An 18,982-nucleotide genomic window follows, 5' to 3' on the forward strand; every position below is an offset into this window, starting at 1 on the left:
AGGGGGATTACCTACATTGAGATACCTATAACATTAGGGGATACTACATATTGGAGGGCGCTAACTACTAAGGGGGTTAACCTATAGGCAGGGCCGGCGTTAGGGGGGGGCAAAGAGGGAAGTTGCCCAGGGCCCCCATCCCCCAGGGGCCCCCTGCCACAGTTACATTATGTGTCAGAGGCTTGACCGCTCAGACAGCGTCCTTCAGCCTCTGGCAGTGATCCCTGGCTGCAGCTAATAGCTGCTATCAGGGGTCACACAGAGGCTGCAGGACGCTCTGCTCCCGAAGTGTAGCTCCCCCTCCCCCTCTTACTGCATCATGTGACCTGGCTCCTGTACCATGTGACCTGTCTCCGTCCTGCTGGTGAGACTGCTGTAATGTACCAGCAGTCGGGACGATGAGGAGAGGGCTGCAGTGAGAGGATCCCTGCCTGCTGACAAGGACCACTACACCCAGCAAGCTGCTAGAAGGGAGTAAGTATACTGTACATGTAGTGTGTGTGTGTGTGTGTGTGTGTGTGTATGAATGTAGGTGTATAATGCATAAATGTAGTGTGTGTTACATGTCATGTGTGTAGTGTGTGGACTGGGTGGTTTAGATCTGTATAATGTGTTTTATGGATGTGTTAGTATGTGTGTGTGTGTGTTTATGTGTGTATGTATATATATAGTGTGTGTGTGTGTATATATAGTGTGTGTATATATATTGTGTATGTATCAGCACTGCTGACTCCACTGTCCAGCAGAGGTGTAGAAGTGAATAGTCTGTATATAGGAGTTGCCGCCATTCTCTGGCCTCATCAGTCCTATGTAATTGCTGCAGGTGACCACTGAGGCCGGTGATGGCTGCAGCTCCTATGTATAGTGTATGATGATGTCACTAAGGCAATACCGTGTGTTTTATTGAGAAAAAAATAAGGTGGTATTCAGTCCTTAGGTGGTGGTCACTGTATGGGGGTAATATTGTTCTGTATATAGCGTATATAGAGTCATTATGTGGCGGTCACTCTATGGAGATAATATTGGTCTGTATATAGTGTATATAGTATCATTATGCGGTGGTCACTCTTTGGCAATAATATTGGTCTGTATATAGTGTATGTAGTGTCATTATGCGGTGGTCAGTCTATGGCGGTAATATTGGTCAGTATATAGTGTGCATGTAGGGTCATTATGCGGTGGTCAGTCTATGGCAGTAATATTGGTCAGTGTATAGTGTATATATAGAGTCATTACTACCATAGAGTGACCACCATATAATAACTCTATATATACAATATATACAGACCAATATTACTGCCATAGACTGACCACTACATAATGACCCTACATACACTATATACAGACCAATATTACCGCCATAGAGTGACCACCACATAATGATTCTATATACAGACCAATATTACCGCCATAGAGTGACCGCCACATAATCACTCTATATACAGACCAATATTACCGCCATAGAGTGACCACCACATAATGACCCTACATACACACTTTATACAGACCAATATTACCGCCATAGAGTGACCGCCACATAATATTGGTCTGTATATAGTGTATATAAAGTCATTATACGGTCGTCAGTCTAAGGCAGTAATATTAGTCTGTATATGGTATCATTATGCAGTGATCAATCTATTGCGGTAATATTGCTCTGTATATAGTGTATATAGAATCATTATATGGTGGTCAGTCTATGGCAGTAATATTGGTCTGTATATGGTGTATATATAGAGTCAATATGTGGCGGTCATGGTGTGGTGCTAATATTGGTCTGTATATGGTGTTATTATACGGTGGTCTCTCTATGGCGGTAATATTGGCCTATACATAGTATGTTTTCATCAATAACGGTATGGAGGTAATATTTGGTTCTGATATAGTGATTTTTTTATTTTATTTTTTAAAACAATGCATATAACTAGTTTTTGTGTTTGCAACACTAACAGCAGTCCTGGCCTGTAGCGAGGGTCCTGACATGTGTGTCGGTCCTGGCCTGTAGCGGCAGTTCCAGCATGTAACCTTCTGAACTGACTGACTGTGACTAAGGGCCCTAATACACCGAGCGAAAATTGTCCTAATCCGGCCGATATCGCTCTGTGTATAGACAACAGTCATCAACTAATCATTGTCTTTTGGCAAGTTCAAAAATCATTGGCTGATGATCAGGTAGTATATATCACAGACAAGACCTGAGGACACCGGGGAACGTGATCAGGTAGTATATATCTTTATTATTTATTATATACAGCAAAAGGCTGCACAAACATCTCTAATTTTATATATATATATATATATATATATATATATATATATATATATATACTAGAAAATGTACCCGGCGCTGCCCGGGTATAAAGTGTCAGTGTGTTAATTAGATTTGTTCTAAGGTGCCCAGGAGGCCAAGCTAAAGGTATTGTTTCATCTGAGTTAATCAGTGGAATTAGTGTATACCTGTAGTGCATAGTTGGAGAGGTTCTGTACACCCACAATGTATAGTTTTTAGGGGTCTCGCATATCTGTAGTGCATAGTTCGGGGGGCTGTATACCTATAGTGTATAGTTGGGGGGGTCCTGTATACCTGTAGTGTGTAGTTGGGGGGGGCTGTATACCTGTAGTGTATAGTTGAGGGAGGTCCTGTATACCTGCAGAGTACAGTTGGTGAAGGTCCTGTATACCTGTACTGTATAGTTCAAAGGGTCCTGTATACCTGTAGTATATAGTTGGTGCTGTATACCTGTAATGTATAGTTGGTGGAGGTCTTGTATACCTGTAGTGTATAATTGGTGGAGGTCTTGTATACCTGTAGTGTATAATTGGTGGAGGTCTTGTATACCTGTAGTATATAGTTGGGGGGTACTGTATACCTGTAGTGCATAGTTTGAGGGTCCTGTATAACTGTAGTATAGAGTTGGTGGAGGTCCTGTATACCTGTAGTGTATAGTTTGGGGTCCTATATACCTGTAGTATATAGTTGGTGGAGGTCCTGTATACCTGAAGTATATAGTTGGTGGAGGTCCTGTATACCTGTAGTGTATAGTTTTTGGGTCCTGTATACCTGTAGTGTAAAGTTTGGGGTCCTGTGTACGTGTAGTATATAGTTGGTGGAGGTCCTGTATACCTGAAGTATATAGTTGGTGGAGGTCCTGTATACCTGTAGTGTATAGTTTTTGGGTCCTGTATACCTGTAGTGTATAGTTTTGGGGTCCTGTATACCTGTAGTGTCCTGTATACCTGCAGGGTCGTATTTACCATTAGGCACCCATGGTCTGGTGCGTAGGGTAGTACCTTGCAAAGGGGCAGTATCCTCCCGTTCAGACTTGCCAGAAAATCTGGTGTCTTTTCGAAGGGGGTATGGTGGTATTGGTCAGGTCTGATATAGAGGTGTTATCCAGTCACAGTATGGCGGTATTGGTCAGGTCTGGTATGGCAGTGTTATTCAGTCACAGTGTGTCGGTATTGGTCATGTCTGGTATGGCGGTGTTATCCAGTCACAGTATGGCGGTATTTGTCAGGTCTGGTGTGGCGGTGTTCTCCAGTCACAGTGTGACGGTATTGGTCAGGTCTGGTATAGTGATGTTATCCAGTCACGGTATGGTGGTATTGGTCAGGTCTGGTATAGCTGTGTTATCCAGTCACAGTATGGCGGTATTGGTCAGGTCTGATATGATGGTGTTATCCAGTCACAGTATGGTGGTATTGGTCAGGTCTGGTATAGTGGTGTTATTCAGTCACAGTATGGCGGTATTGGTCAGGTCTGTTATGGCGATGTTACCCAGTCACAGTTTGGCGGTGTTACTCAGTCACAGTTTGGCGGTATTGGTCAGGTCTGGTATGGCAGTGTTCTCCAGTCACAGTGTGGCGGTATTGGTCAGATCTAGTATAGTGATGTTATCCAGTCACAGTATGGCGGTATTGGTCAGGTGTGGTATGGCAGTGTTATCCAGTCACAGTATGGCTGTATTGGTCAGGTCTTGTATGGCAGTGTTATCCAGTCATAGTATGGCGTTATTGGTCAGGTGTGGTATGACAGTGTTATCCAGTTACAGTATGGCGGTATTGTTCAGGTCTGGTATAGCAGTTTTTTCCAGTCATAGTATGGTGGTATTGGTCAGGTGTGTTATGACAGTGTTACCCAGTCACAGTATGGTAGTATTGGTAAGGTCTGTTGTGGCGGTGTTATCCAGTCACAGTATGGCGGTATTGGTCAGGTCTGATATGATGGTGTTATCCAGTCACAGTATGGCGGTATTGGTCAGGTCTGGTATAGTGGTGTTATTCAGTCACAGTATGGCGGTATTGATCAGGTCTGTTATGGCGGTGTTACCCAGTCACAGTTTGGCAGTGTTACCCAGTAAAAGTTTGGCGGTATTGGTCAGGTCTGGTATGACAGTGTTATCCAGCACAGTATGGCGGTATTGTTCAGGTCTGGTGTGGCAGTGTTACCTAGTCACAGTTTGGTATACCTGTAGTGCCCTGTATATACATGTACTGTATAGATGGAGTAGGGGGTCCTGTATATATATGTACTGTATAGATGGAGTAGGGGGTCTACCAGTTATTTCTGTGGATGTTGTGAGGCAGCTGCCCTAGCAACCACAACTCCCTGTGAAAATGAAAGCAGTAATCCTATTGGTTGCTAAGGCTCCCAACTGCCGTTTGCAGCTGGAGACATGCAGCTAATTATATCACCTGTGTTTGCAGTGAGGAGATTTTCCCATTCATCTCTATGGGGCGCTCTGTCTCCTGTACATCTGGCGGGGACGGGACCTTCGCTAAAACCTTCCCGGGCACCCAATGTATCTGTGTGCCAAATTTGGGGTCAAACGGTTCAGGCGTTTGGAAGTCTATATGGGACAGACAGACAGACAGAAGGACAGACAGACAGACTTTAATTTTTTTTTATATAGATACATACAGCCTTTGCTGCACGATAATTCTCTCAGCGCTCGTTTGCTCCTCGAGCAGGTGAGTGCGGGATGGGGCGGCGGGGAGCTGCGGGGGGGCTGCCCGGGTGATCGCTGATCGTCCGGGCAGCCCATAGGATACAGCAGCGTCTGCTGCCGATGTTCCTATTCAACAGAGCAACGGCAGCAGATCGCTGCTATATCAGTCGCTTGTTTTTCAACATGTTGAAAAACAAGCGACTGAAACGATCAGCCGACATCAACGATGTCGGCTGATCGTTGCACTCTATTCCACGGACGATTATCGTCCGTAGCAGCCGATATCGGCCGAATACGGACGATAATCGTTCCGTGGAATAGGGCCTTAATACGGCCCTTAAATTGGCCGTACACTTTCAGTGGCTGCTGGCTGAACAATCCTTCTCCCATCCGGCCCCATCCTCCCCATACACAGGAATGTTCGGCACAGCTGAGTGTTCCTGTGTCCTCTATAGGAGGGGTAAGCCATAGTCAGACAGATCTGATGGTGGCTTGTCTCTCTGAGAACAAAGAGGTTGGATGTTGATTTTTTTTATCAAGCCTAACCCCCTATGTCCACTGATATCATCTGTCAGAGGACTGTCCAGAGAGCCCCATACACCTTACACTGATGGCCGAACCCACCACGAGCAGCAGGTACCAGCAACAAAAGTGTAAAATGTATGGGGACCTTAAATTGCTGCTACAATATTTCAGCATTTGGGGCCCCACCTTCAACTTTGCCCAGGGCCACATATAGTCTAAAACCGGCCCTGCCTATAGGGGTATGACAAATGAGATGGAGGAGATTTAAGTTCAGGGGTATGCCTACATAGGGAATACCGCATACTGGAGGAGTTACCTACAGCTATGAGATTGGATGTCTGTGTGTTCAACGCATATTTCACATACTTTATGCAGCACCTGTCGAATTGAAGGGGTCATGCAAAATATGATATATATTATGTGTGTCTAATAATATACAGTGGCACTGCTGCTTTAACCCCTTAGGGACCAAGCCTATTTGGACCTTAATGACCAGGCTCCTTTTTCAAAATCTGATCTGTCTCATTTTATGCGCTTATAGCTCAGTGATGCTTTAACGTATGCTAGCGATTCTGAGATTGATTTTTCCTAACATATGGTACTTTATGTTAGTGGAAAAATTTGGTCACTGTCTTGTGTGTTTTTTGTGAAAAACATCAAAATATCATGAAAATCATGAACTTTGAAATTCTTTTCTTCTAAAAAAAGAAAGTCATATCACATAAATTAGTTAGTAAGTCACATTATCAATATGTCCTCTTTATTCTGGCTTCATTTCGTAAACATATTTCACTTTTTTAGGGTGTTACGGGGCTTAGAAGTGTATCAGCAAATTATGAAATTTTCATAAAATTTCCAAAAACTGATTTTTTTTAGGGTCTAGTTCTTTTATTAAGTTGATTTAGGAGGCTTGTATACTGGAAACCCCCATAATTGACCCCATTTTGGAAACTAGACACCTTAAAGAATTAATCTAGGGATATAATGAGCATTTTAACCCTACAAGGGCTGGAGGAAAGTATTCACAATTAGGCCGGAAAAAAATGGAAAATAGAAATTTTCCAATAATATATTTGTTAAGATTAAAGTATCTCATTTTCATAATAAAAATGAGAGAAAATGCACCCCAAATTTTGTAACGCAGGTTCTCCTGAGTACAATGGTACCCCATATGTGCACGTAAACCACTGTATGGGCACACAGCCGGGCTCAGAAGGGAAGGAGCGCCTATTAGCACTTCCAGTTCAGATGTTGCTGAAGAAGTTTCTGAGCGCCAGGTGCGTTTGCAGAGCCCCTGTAGTGTCAGCAAAATAAACCCCCCCAAAAGTAACCCCATTTTGGAAAGTACACCCCTCAAAGAATACATCTTGGGGTGTGGTGACCATTTTGACCCCACAAGTATTAGAGGAAAGTATTCAAAAGAGACAGTAAAAATGAAAAAATTGAATTTTTCCAATAATATGTTTGTTTAGTTTGAAATTTCTCAATTTCACGAGGAACAGGGGAGAAAACTCACCCCAATATATGTAACGCAGGTTCTCCTGAGTATAACGGTACCCCATACGTGGGCATAAACCACTGTATGGGTACACAGCAGGGCTCAGAAGGAAGGGAGCGCCAATTAGCATTTTCCGTGCATGATTTTTCTGAAGAAGTTTCTGAGCTCCAGGTGCGTTTGGAGCACCCCTGTAGTGTCAGCAGAATAGAAACCCCCCAAAAGTCCCCCCATTTAGGAAAGTGCACCCCTCAAAGAATTCATCTTGGGGTGTGGTGAGCATTTTGACCCTACAGGTATTGGAGGAAAGTATTCAAAACTAGACAGTAAAAAAGAAAAAAAATTGAATTTTTCCAATAACATGTTTGTTTAGTTTGAAATTTTTCAATTTCACTAGGAACAGGGGAGAAAAAGCACCCCAACATTTGTAACAGATCTTCTCCTGAGTACAATGGTACCCCATATGTGGGCATAACCAATGTATGGGCACACAGCAGGCCTCAGAAGAGAAGGAGTGTCATTCTAGTTACAGGCAATATGTGAGTGTTTACTGGCTATCTGGGGTGGTAATGGACAATCTCGGGGTGTTTACTGGCTATCTGAGGTTGCGACAGGCAATCTGGTGTGGTTATGGGCAATCTGGGGTGGTTACGAGCAGTCTGTGCCAATCTGGGGTGGTTACGGGTAATCTGGGGTGGTTACGGGCAATCTGGGGTTGTTACGGGCAATCTGGGGTGGTTACAGGCAATCTGGGGTGGTTACGGGCAATCTGGGGGTGTTTACTGGCTATATGGGGTGGTTACGGGAAATCTGGGGGTGTTTACTGGCTATCTGGGGTGGTGATGGGCAATCTGGGGGTAGCGACGGGCAATCTGGGGTGGCGACGGGCAATCTGAGGTGTCAAGGGGCAATCTGGGGTGTCGACGGGCAATCTGGAAAGGCGACGGGCAATCTGGGGAGGCGACGGGCAATCTGGGGAGGTTGCGAGCAATCTGGGGTGGTGACAGGCAATTTGGGGTAGCTACGGGCAGTCTGTGGCAATCTATGGTGGTTACGGGCTGTCTGCAATGGTTACGGGCTGTCTGCGATGGTTACGGGCAATCTGGAGGGCTACGGGCAATCTGGGTGGTTACGGGCAATCTGGGGAGGTGACGGGCAATCTGGGGTGGTGATGGGCAATCTGAGGTGGTTACGGGTAATCTGGGGTGGTTACGGGTAATCTGGGGTGGTTACGGGTAATCTGGGGTGGTTATGGGTAATCTGGGGTGGTTACAGGTAATCCAGGGTTATCTGGTGACAGGTGACAGGTAAAAAAGTGTCGGCACCATTTGGAACAAGCGATCAGTGGTATATAGTATATACCACTGATCGCTTGTACTGGGACCACACCGGGTGGTCCCCGATCATTGCCCCATGCTCTCTGCCACCTCCGGTGGTGGAGAGAATGGAGCTTTGATCATTTTTAGAAATTCCATAACTGTGAACAGAGTCTGTTCACAGTGATGGCGGCAGCCATCTTGGATCAGATGGCCGCCCAGGGAGGGGAGGGTCAGTGACCAGGTCACTAGGGTTAATTCTGGGGACGGGGGGGACATGTTCTCATCTCCTCTCACCGTGGATTCACAGTGAGAAGAGATGAAAGCGTTCAGCTGCGCTGGCAATGTCCGTTACCGGTGGCCGCCGTTATACTGGTAATAACGGCGATCGCCGGTGCGGGGACTGGCCAGGACTGAGCCCACACTCTGCCCCAACCCCTCAGCTACCTCTGGTAGCTGAGAGGAGGGGGCTGCGGGCATTACCAGTGCCGCTGCACTATTCTGCACCATCACCATAAAGAGCTGATGGCAGCAGAATAGACCCCATTAGTGATTGCCATAAAAATCCGTATCGGCAGTCACTAATAACATAATACATGTATTTTCTGGGTCACTACGGTCTTCCTAGCAAAAACCCACAAAAACTGTTGCCGCATTGCAAGATCCACAGCGTTCTTATCTTTTGCGCGACAGAGCTGGTTTGGGACTTATTTTTTGCGGGAAGATCTGTAGTTTCTATTGATGCCAAGTTTTATATGTATATGACTTTTTGATCTCTTTTATGACGTATTTTCTAAAGTGGATTGATAAAGTACAGCTATTCTAGTACTGTTTTTTTATTTTTTTTTTTACAGCGTGTGTCGTGCGATATAATTATTGTTATAGTTTTATAGATTGGGTCGTTACGGATGTAATGATACCAAATATGTATAGGATTTGTGTTTTTGATCACTTTTATGCCACGTTTTATTGGGTATGGGGAATGTAATGCATCTTTATTATTGGGGGGGCTGGGGGGGCTGTGTTGTGTTTGGTGCACATTTTTTTCCACTTTTTTTTACTTTTCCACTAGTGTACATTACTGTACACTAGTGTAAAATACTTAGATCACTGATACAATACATTGCAGTACCTAATGTACTGCATTGTATTGTATCATGCCTCATGCTGACAGGCAATAACCACAGCCACCCCTGTCAGCATGAGGCATCTCCATGGTGACCCCGGGGACCTTCATTAGGACCCCGGGATCACCATGGAGACATCGGAGGACCGGTGGATCCCGGACGGCGCCATGGGTCACTTACGTGATCGCGATGTCCTGCGGCGCCGTCCGGGATCCACCAGGACCCGTTAAATGCCGCTGTCAAACCATGACAGCGGCATCTAACGGGTTAAACTGCCTGAAGCGGAGAATCCTCCGCTCCGGGCAGTTACAGGAGGGTGTCAGCGGTCACAATGACCACTTATCACCCGCTCTGCTACCGCCGCCGGGCGGTAATTTATTCCGATGCGTCCACCGTTAAAAGGCGTGCGCATCGGAATAAAGCCCATTAGTGGCCGCCATGAAAAGGCAGCATTGCGGTCACTAAGGGGTTAAAGTGTCACTTTCGTTTATTTATTTATTTATTTTGCAGATATCAATAGTACAGGCCATTTTAAGAAACTTTGTAATTGGGTTTATTAGTCTAAAAATGCATTTTTATTATGAAAAAGCAGTTTGAAGCTCTCCCCCTGTCTTCATGGTTGTCTATGGAGAGAGGAGATGGGTGGAGGGAGATCAGGCACCAAAACAGGACAACTAAGAGTTAATTTACAGCTTCATCACTGGTCTATATCCTCTGAAGTCAGCACTGACCTCTGAATACGGCTTTCACACAGCTCCCACTGTGTAATTCTTTGTTCTCTGCTCTCTGCTGCCCTCCTCCCCCCTCCCCAGGTTAGACAGGGCTTGACTGATGTAAACTAGTTGAGATTTCCTGATAATGAGCAGTGGATGAGAGAGAGGAGGGAGGGGGTGATCTGGGGAAAGTCTTTTTGAATGTAGATAATGGCATATTTGCCTAATAAGCCCAATTACAAAGTTTCTTAAAATCGCCTGGACTATTGATTTCTGCAAAAAACAACAACAACAAACAAATGACAGTGACACTTTAACTATAGTCAGATGGAAATACTCCCCCCAATAATCAATCTATGTATCTATATATATTTATTACACATTATTCAGAAACATGTAACCTAAGGTTTTACTCAGGAATGTACCATAACCACTGATATAAAGCTAAGCATAACTACTACTCCCTTAATGACAAACATATCAGGGAGTGGATCACTGATGTTTTGGGGATGTGTGAGTGACAAAGGCACAAGAAACTAGGTCAAATTTGAAGAAAAGATGAATGCAGTAAGTTATCAGCAAATACTGGAGGCAAATTTGCACTCATCAGCCGGTAAGCTTCTTATAGGACGTTCTTGGACATTACAGCATGACAATGGTCCAAAACACAAGGCCAAGTCAACCTGTCAGCAAAATAAAATGAAGGTTCTGGAATGACCATCTGAGTTTCCTGACATCAATATCATTGAGCCACTCTGGTGACATCTCAAGTGTGCAGGTAATGCAAGACAGCTGAGGAACGTTATGGCTTTATGCCAAGAAGAATGAGGAGCTTTACCATCTGAGAAAATAAAGAGCCTCATTCACAACTACCACAAAAGACTTTAAGCTGTCATTGATGTTAGAGGGGGCAAAACACAGTATTAAGAACTGGGGTATGTAAACTTTTGATCAGGGTCATTTGGATGTTTTCAGTTGTCATTTTGATTTAAAACAGAAAACACAGTAGTTTTACAATAAATTGCTTCACCCAACCACTAACCATGAGTGGAAAAAAAATTATCATTCATATTCTTTTTTTTAAAAAAGGCCAAGAAAGCAAAAATTCTGTCAGGGTATGTTACATTTTGAGCACAACTGTACATGTAGAAAAAACAAAAACAAACATGAAACATGTATATTACGACATTTTATGGAATCACAAACCCTACTGATTTATTAAACGAGAAAAAAGTGAAATTGGCTCTTCAAGGTGATACATTCCTTTTAAGATAGAAGCTTATCGCTCAGCTAGACAAAAGGATAACACATGTTGAATGCCAGGTGTGGGAAACACTAAATACTACGGTATACAGATATATTGTAAACATGACTTGAAGCTTTTAATTAACCCCTAGACGACCCAGGGCGTATAGTTACGCCATGGAAGTCTGTCCCCAGACGACCTAGGGCGTAACTGTACGCCCTGGGTGTTTCTCCCGCTATGAAGCGTGCTCCGGAGCGGAGCGCGCTTCACAGCAGGTGGGGGCCGGCTGCAATCAGCAGCCGGGACCTCACCGGCAATGACACGCTGCAGCGATCGCGCTGCCGCGTGTCATTAACTCCTTAAACGCCGCGGTGTTTAAGTGTAAGTGACAGGGGGAGTCCCCTGTCACTTACCGATCGGGACCCCCGCAGTGTGACTGCGGGGGTCCCGATCGGTAAAACGGGCCGCCGGAGGTCTCTCACCTGCCTCCGTGCGGTCCGATCGGCGATCTGCTGCACTGAGCCTGCACAGGCAGGCTCAATGAGCAGATCGCCGATAGCACTGATCAATGCTATGCCTATGGCATAGCATTCATCAGTGTAGAAATCAAACTAATCTATGTACAAGTCCCCCAAAAGGACTTCAAATGTGTAAAAAAAAAGAAGTTATAAACACTAACACACTACCCCAAAACCCCTCCCCCAATAAAAGTTGAAATCACCCCCCTTTCCCATTATATAAATAAAACATATAAAAATAAATAAACAAATAAACATATAATATACCGTAGCGTGCGTAATTGTCCGATCTATGAAAATATAACAAGCGTCATTGCGAACGGTAAACGGCGTACACGAAAAGAGGGAAAAAAGTGCGCGGATTACCGATTTTATGTTACATTATATATAAAAAAAAATTAATAAAAAGTGATCAAAACGTCCGATCTTCACACATATGGTATTAATAAAAACTAGAGATCATGGCGGAAAAAATGACACCCCATACAGCCCTGTAGGTGAAAAAATAAGCGTTATAAGCGTCACAATAGGCCCATTTTATTAATATTTAATTGCCAAAAAAAAGGATTTCATTTAAAAAAAATATATAACATTAGAGAATCTGTGTAACCTGCATATGGTTGTGTTCGGGCTGACCTAAAGAATAATAGTATCATGTCGCTGTTACCATATAGTGCATTACGTAGACACAGGAACCCCCCAAACGTTACCATATTGCATTCTTTTTTGCGATTTCACCAATTTATATTTTCATAAATAATATATTTGGAATTCCATCATACATGTTATGGTAAAATGAATGACGCCATTACAAAGTACAACTATTCCTGTAACAAACAAGCACTTACATGGCCTTGTAGATAAAAAACTGAAAGTGCTAGAGCTCTTAGAAGGGGAGGAGGGAAAAACGGAAACACTAAGATCAAAATTTGCGCGGTCCACTGGGTCATTTTGGGCCTGGTCCTCAAAGGGTTAAAGTGTCACTGTCGTTTACATTTTTTTTGCAGAAATCAATAGTACAGGCCATTTAAGAAATTTTGTAATTGGGTTTATTAGCCTGAAAAATGCTTTTTTATCATGAAAAAGCAATTTGAAGCTCTCCCTCCTTTCTTCATGGTTTTCTATGGAGAGGGGAGGGGTAGAGGGAGATGAGGCACCAAAACAGGACAACAAAGAGTTAATTTACAGCTACATCACCGAGCTATCTCCACTGAAACCACCATTGACCTCTCTGACCTCTAAATACCAGCTTTCACACAGCTCCCACTTTTGTAATCCTTCTCTCTCTGCTGGCGCCTAATCTCCCTCCTCCCTCCTCCCCCCTCCCCCTCCATAGGTTACACAGGGCTCGACTGATGTAAAAGAGTCAAGATTTTCTGATAATGAGCAGTGAATGAGAGAGAGGAGGGAGGGGGGGACCTGGGGAAAGTTTTTTGAATGCAGATAATGGCATATTTGCCTAATAAACCCAATAACAAAGTTTCTTAAACTCGCCTGTACTATTGATTTCTGCAAAAAAAAAAACATGACAGTGACACTTTAAAGTTCACTTACCAAAATATAGGGCTTTGTCCTTGTTCTCTAACCACATAGTATTCTTTATCTTGCGGCAGAATTTTTGTCAAGCCAAAGTCTCCAATTTTCACATGATTTGGACTCTGTACAAGAATATTCCTACTAGCAAGATCCCGATGAAGATATCTTTGAGATCCCAAGTAAAGCATACCCTGTAAGGAAATAATATTGTTATATTACAATAAGTTGTTACATTATGAATAAACCAGTAAAATTGAACTAGTCAGACCACAGAAACTTCACAGATCCCTAAAGTCTTTTTGTAGTTGAAATTTGGCGTGTTCTAACCATATGGAATTTTGCAGGAGGAAATAATATTCAAATGAGCAGCAAATAAATAATAGATAGGAATGCTCAATAGCGGCCCTTGTAATAGGGCCTTATCAGACATTTCTGTGGATATGCCATAAATGCCTGGGATAGAAATATCCTTCTAAGACATCCTTCATATAGAAATCTTATTTCCTCATTATTTTCAGCTCCTTGAAATATTATTTGAATCTTTCTGAACCAGTAAATGAGCAGGAGTGGGATTTTCCAGGAAACTTGAGATTTAAAGTGTACCTGTCGTTATAACTTTCAAAATCTAAATTAGCAAGCAAGCAAATTAGCAAGCAAGTTTGCAAATTACATTTATTTATTTATTTTTTGTTATCATGAAAAACACTCTTATTAGAGATGAGCGAACCGGGTTCGAGTCGATCCGAACCCGAACGTTCGGTATTTGATTAGCTGGGGCTGCTGAACTTGGATAAAGCTATAAGGTTGTCTGGAAAACATGGATACAGCCAATGACTATATCCATGTTTTCCACATAACCTTAGGGCTTTATCCAAGTTCAGCAGCCACCGCTAATCAAATGCAGAAAGTTCGGGTTCGGATCGACTCAAGCATGCTCGAGGTTCGCTTATCTCTAACTCTTATCATGAAAAACACTCTTTTTTTTCTCTCAAAAAACAGGAAACAGTCAGAAAACAGGAAGTCCTGTGTATCCCAGCCCATCTGAGCACTCACAGAGAGAAGGCAGTCATGTGATTGATGGACACATTAAGCCATGACTCTCTGTAGTGGCCAGAATTTCGTGTGTTTAGTCAGTTTTTTCAACCAGCACAAGTCAGAAAATCTGCCTTCTGGAGACTGGACCTAGATTTCTGGAAAGTTCAGCTTTGATAACAACAAAAAAATTATGAATGTATATTGCAAATTATGAATTTATAACTTTATATCACATCTACTGTTGATTTAGACTTTGAAAGTTATAACTACAGGTACAATTTAAGCTAATTGTGAGTGAAAAGATAACTCTCTGTTTCCTTCACAATATGTGAACATGTTCAGCATGTTCAGGAAAGCTCCTGATACATATGCAATATCCCAGAACAGGTGTGCCATTGCTGTTCTGTTTGTCTTATGTACGTCGGAACTACCAAGTATATACTGTATTCTTGACAGAAGGTGTAGTTTTGCACTCCCACCAATAGATGTCTACAGTATGTTTATTGATTGCCTGACAAAGCTAAGGTTATTCATGTAAGGGTTGTGTGTGCACTGTATGATACTTTTGCCACAAGCTGAGAGTCGTCCCTCCTCTATTTCACTAACCTATCAAAAGTCCAACTCGTAGTCTCCTTATGTCCTCTCCTTCAATTATTTAGCTTCCTGAGGCCTTTATATAGTGGGGGATGCCGACCATGTGTTCAGTTCAGCTAGGGAGTGGAATGTAGTGGATGCTGTTACTGTTTTGTTATTTTACCTCAAGTGTATCTCTGCTAGCCATGCTGGGCTAGTAAACCTGCTGTGAGATTCTATGGACAGTGACCAATGACTTATCTACGCTAAGTAGCTATCTTTTCTTCTCAAGTGCCTAACTGCTGATTTCTAAGATAGGAGCCTTAGAAGTCAGCAGCTAGGAAAGTTCAATTAAAGCCAAGAATTCTGCTGAAAATCTGTTAGGACCTAAAGGAGAACTTTAATGGCTGGCTTACCCACGAGCTGGGGACTGTGTTCCTGGATTCATGTAACTATCTGCCCTTTACCAGCAATAGGTGGATCTTCATCGTCATGGATACAGGTATTTCAGAAATATTGCAACTGACACAAGGTGATTAAAGCCCCTACAGCTGAGTACAGAGTGTCTGGGTATGTTCCCCCCTTAAGGTAGCCCAGTTTCACGAAGTGTTAAGTACGACCCAAGTAACAAGTAACAAGATATTGCGCTAAAACTTAAAGAAAGCTATTTTTTTTAGTATACCTGCTTACAACAGTGAGTCTAAAAGTAACCAGTGATCTAAAGTCCTGCTAAAGCAATTATTAAAGTATTACCAAGGGATCTGAGTCAGCCAACTCTCAAGCTACCCACAGTATATTGCACTTACAAAGAGACTGTAGTTTCCAGTGTACCGTGCCTTTAAAAAAAAAAAAAACTACAGTAAAAGTTCCAATGTGTTTAAGTTACTGCTGGTGGTTCCTCTGCACTATACCTTCACCTACACTGTTTGTTTGTTTTTTTTGGGGGGGGGGGGTCGTGATCCAGGCAGGACATATACCACTCTGAGCCCCATGACAAGAGCCACAGCAGTAATGCAACACCTACCCTTGTGAGTAACAACTAGCACCCTCTGGATTATAACACATAAGCAGAAAAAAGTCACAGGCCCATATTCATAGAAGCCAAAAGAGTGTCCTTCAGGTCTCCATGGGGCGTTATAGATCAGTATAGCTTTTTGTTTTAATGTAAAGGCATACTGCAAAAAAATACATAAATAATAAGTACATTACATTAATTTAGCAAATTTACCTCCACATGGCCTCTCTTTTCCTGTCATTGTTGACAGCTTCTTGTCTAGGTTACTGACAACTTCTGACCTTCCAAGCCCACCTAGCCACCCATAATCAAAATCTTCAACTTTTTGGAAATGTACTCTGGGAATGATAACCTCCCAATTCTATATACATCAACCATATATATACAGTAGGTGTTCGTCCGGGGTCAAGACAATGAAACGTGTGTTGGGTGGTGGCGTTCCAGAGGCTGCTTACGGTAAAAACTGTAAAGGTACTGAGATTGCTGGATCCTTAGGTTATGTGGGGTATGGGATGTTAAGGGACAGTTTTAGGTGACTGAATGCTATTAGCACTTTTCATGCACTAGCCCTTTATACTAATAATCGTGCATTGAGTCTGTCCCATAAATTTGCCATTTATTTAATCTGTCCGTCTATGTTGTTTTGTTCGGGGATCGCAGCCTGTGTAACTATGCATCATTAGTTATCTCCTCTGGGATTGCCATTGTTCTATTTTAATGTTTGTTTTTTTCTCTTTCTAAATTGATGATTTTATATGTAATCAATAAAGATTTTCTTGCTACAAAAATTAAGCATTTTTTTCAGAAGTTTGCATTGGTGTGGGTGAAGGTGCCGAGACCCCCGCCGATTGTTAGAATGAAGGGGCAGATGTGCTTAGCAGACGCACTCTGCCCCTTCATCTCTGCTGTAACTGTTAATATAAGCAATGTACGGAATTATAAGAGGAGCTTACGGAACTTCCGGGAATTACATATACCAGAAGTTCCATAGGCTGCCATCATAATGCAGAACACTCATATCAGCAGCTTAGAAGAGTGTCTGCCCCTTTGTTCTAGAGATCGGCGGGGGTCTCAGCACACTATGACATGTCATGAGTTTTTATAGATGATAGTTATACTTTAAGTTTACTACATTTAAATATGTCTTTATAATTCTATGTCTTTCTACCACTTCATGGCAAGCCCTTTGAAGAAATACAACAGCACCATCTATGGATGTTAATCCAGTAAGACATATATCTAGAATTGTACCACAATGCAATCCAAAGTACAGAACTCTCGTATTTTAGCTAGTAGTACTCCGCCAAAGTAGAGTCAAACAACCCATACAACATGGATGTAACTATAAATATATCAGCTGCTAGGGAACCCAGAAGGTGTCCACTTATATGCAACCTGATAGAGCCCAATATAAGTCTATGGGATCTGTCAGCAGAGCACTGTTAGGGCCCTATTACACCAAAAGATGTCTGGCAGATTATCTGGATTTGAAAAGAGGAGAAACCTCAGTCTTTCCTTTATGACCTGTTCTCTGTTTATAGTCCATTCCTGGCTGGAAAAAAATCTGTCAGATAATGTCAGACATTTTTTGGTGCAATAGGACCTTTAGTTCTTTTACAAATGGAATTATAAAACAAAGTCTTATGATGCGTTTACTTAGAGAGATTTATCTGACAGATTTTTTAAGCCAGGAATAGACTATAAACAGGGAGCAGGTCATAAAGGAAATACTGAGATTTCTCCTCTTCTCAAATCCATTCCTGACTTTGGCTTCAAAAATTAGTCAGATAAATCTCTCTGTGTAAATGCACCATTAGGCTCTTTAACCCCTGCCTACATCATTCTGTAATATAGGGCAATTACAATGTATCCCAAAAAAACATGCCCTCATAAAGAAAAGAAAAAATAGTTGGAAAATAAATAGTTAATAGTATATAGACAAATAAATAGTGTTTTATTGTGCTAAAATAGGAAAACTTTATAACTTTGGCATTATGGTAACTATAATGACCCTTAGAATGATCATCTGCAGTGTCCCAGCACAGAGGTTCTTTCTCTTTATACAGATATCCTGCTTGGAGTAGCACTGGAAAAGTTTAATGGCCACTGCAAAAGCTTGTTTTATGTTGCCCCCCAGTGTTTAAATCTAGTATTGAATCTTACATTGTCATAATGCTGTTATGTATATTGATTTGCATATTTGTTGGTCATGTGGTGTGGTGATGCAAGAGGCCTAGTATCACATGATTCCCCGGCTGCCATAGCAACTCCAATAGCCATCGAGCTTTTGGCTTGGGGTTTAGTGAGTTCCTCTCTAGTCCTCAAGAAAGAAGGACGCTTCGCTACCACTCCTCTGTCAGATATATATATATATATATATATTTGTTCCGGTCCAGTCAAGACCTGGTGTATTCTTCAGAAGTCCTGTCCATTCCAAGATCTGGGTTCATCTTCTAAGTCTCCATAGTCTCCTCATCGCTAACTGCAAGTATTCTCCTCATCATTACTACACCAAGAATCTTTATCTCAAGGGAACTACTACTCCCATCCTCAGTAAAGATTTGTCCTAACTAAAGAGACATTTATATATATACGGCCTATTGCAACACCACCCATCACCTCAGTTATCACCAGTTCTGCTCATTATTCCTGGTTGCATCCAGAGACTGTTGCTACTAGTGCTGCTGTTCCAATAAACATACAACTGCCATAGTGACAACCCGGGGCCTGCTTCCTTCCCGCGTAGCATACCGCACATCTTCCTATTACGTTAATATAGGGAGAGAAGAAAGAGGAAAGCGGGGGCGCCTCCTGGTGCAATAAATAATGATAAAAAGTGTCAGACACGAGAAGGGGTGTTGCACTCACCTAAGAGAGTTGTGCTCAATTATAGGCACAACTCTATAACAGGCATAGAAAATAGGACACCGCAGC

General features: G+C 42.6%; 1 protein-coding gene across 2 annotated transcripts in view; it reads right to left on the bottom strand.

The window, feature by feature from the left end:
* Positions 1-18,982, bottom strand: part of JAK3 (Janus kinase 3) — a 148,483-nt gene that overhangs the window by 14,280 nt on the left and 115,221 nt on the right. For both annotated transcript variants that reach the window (XM_069962299.1, XM_069962300.1), the window contains one exon: positions 13,444-13,616. In XM_069962299.1, the coding sequence (XP_069818400.1) occupies positions 13,444-13,616 (173 nt within the window). The remainder of the gene's footprint in view (positions 1-13,443; positions 13,617-18,982) is intronic.

This window comes from Dendropsophus ebraccatus, chromosome 3 (assembly GCF_027789765.1).
Source record: "Dendropsophus ebraccatus isolate aDenEbr1 chromosome 3, aDenEbr1.pat, whole genome shotgun sequence".
Taxonomy (NCBI): Eukaryota; Metazoa; Chordata; class Amphibia; order Anura; family Hylidae; genus Dendropsophus; species Dendropsophus ebraccatus.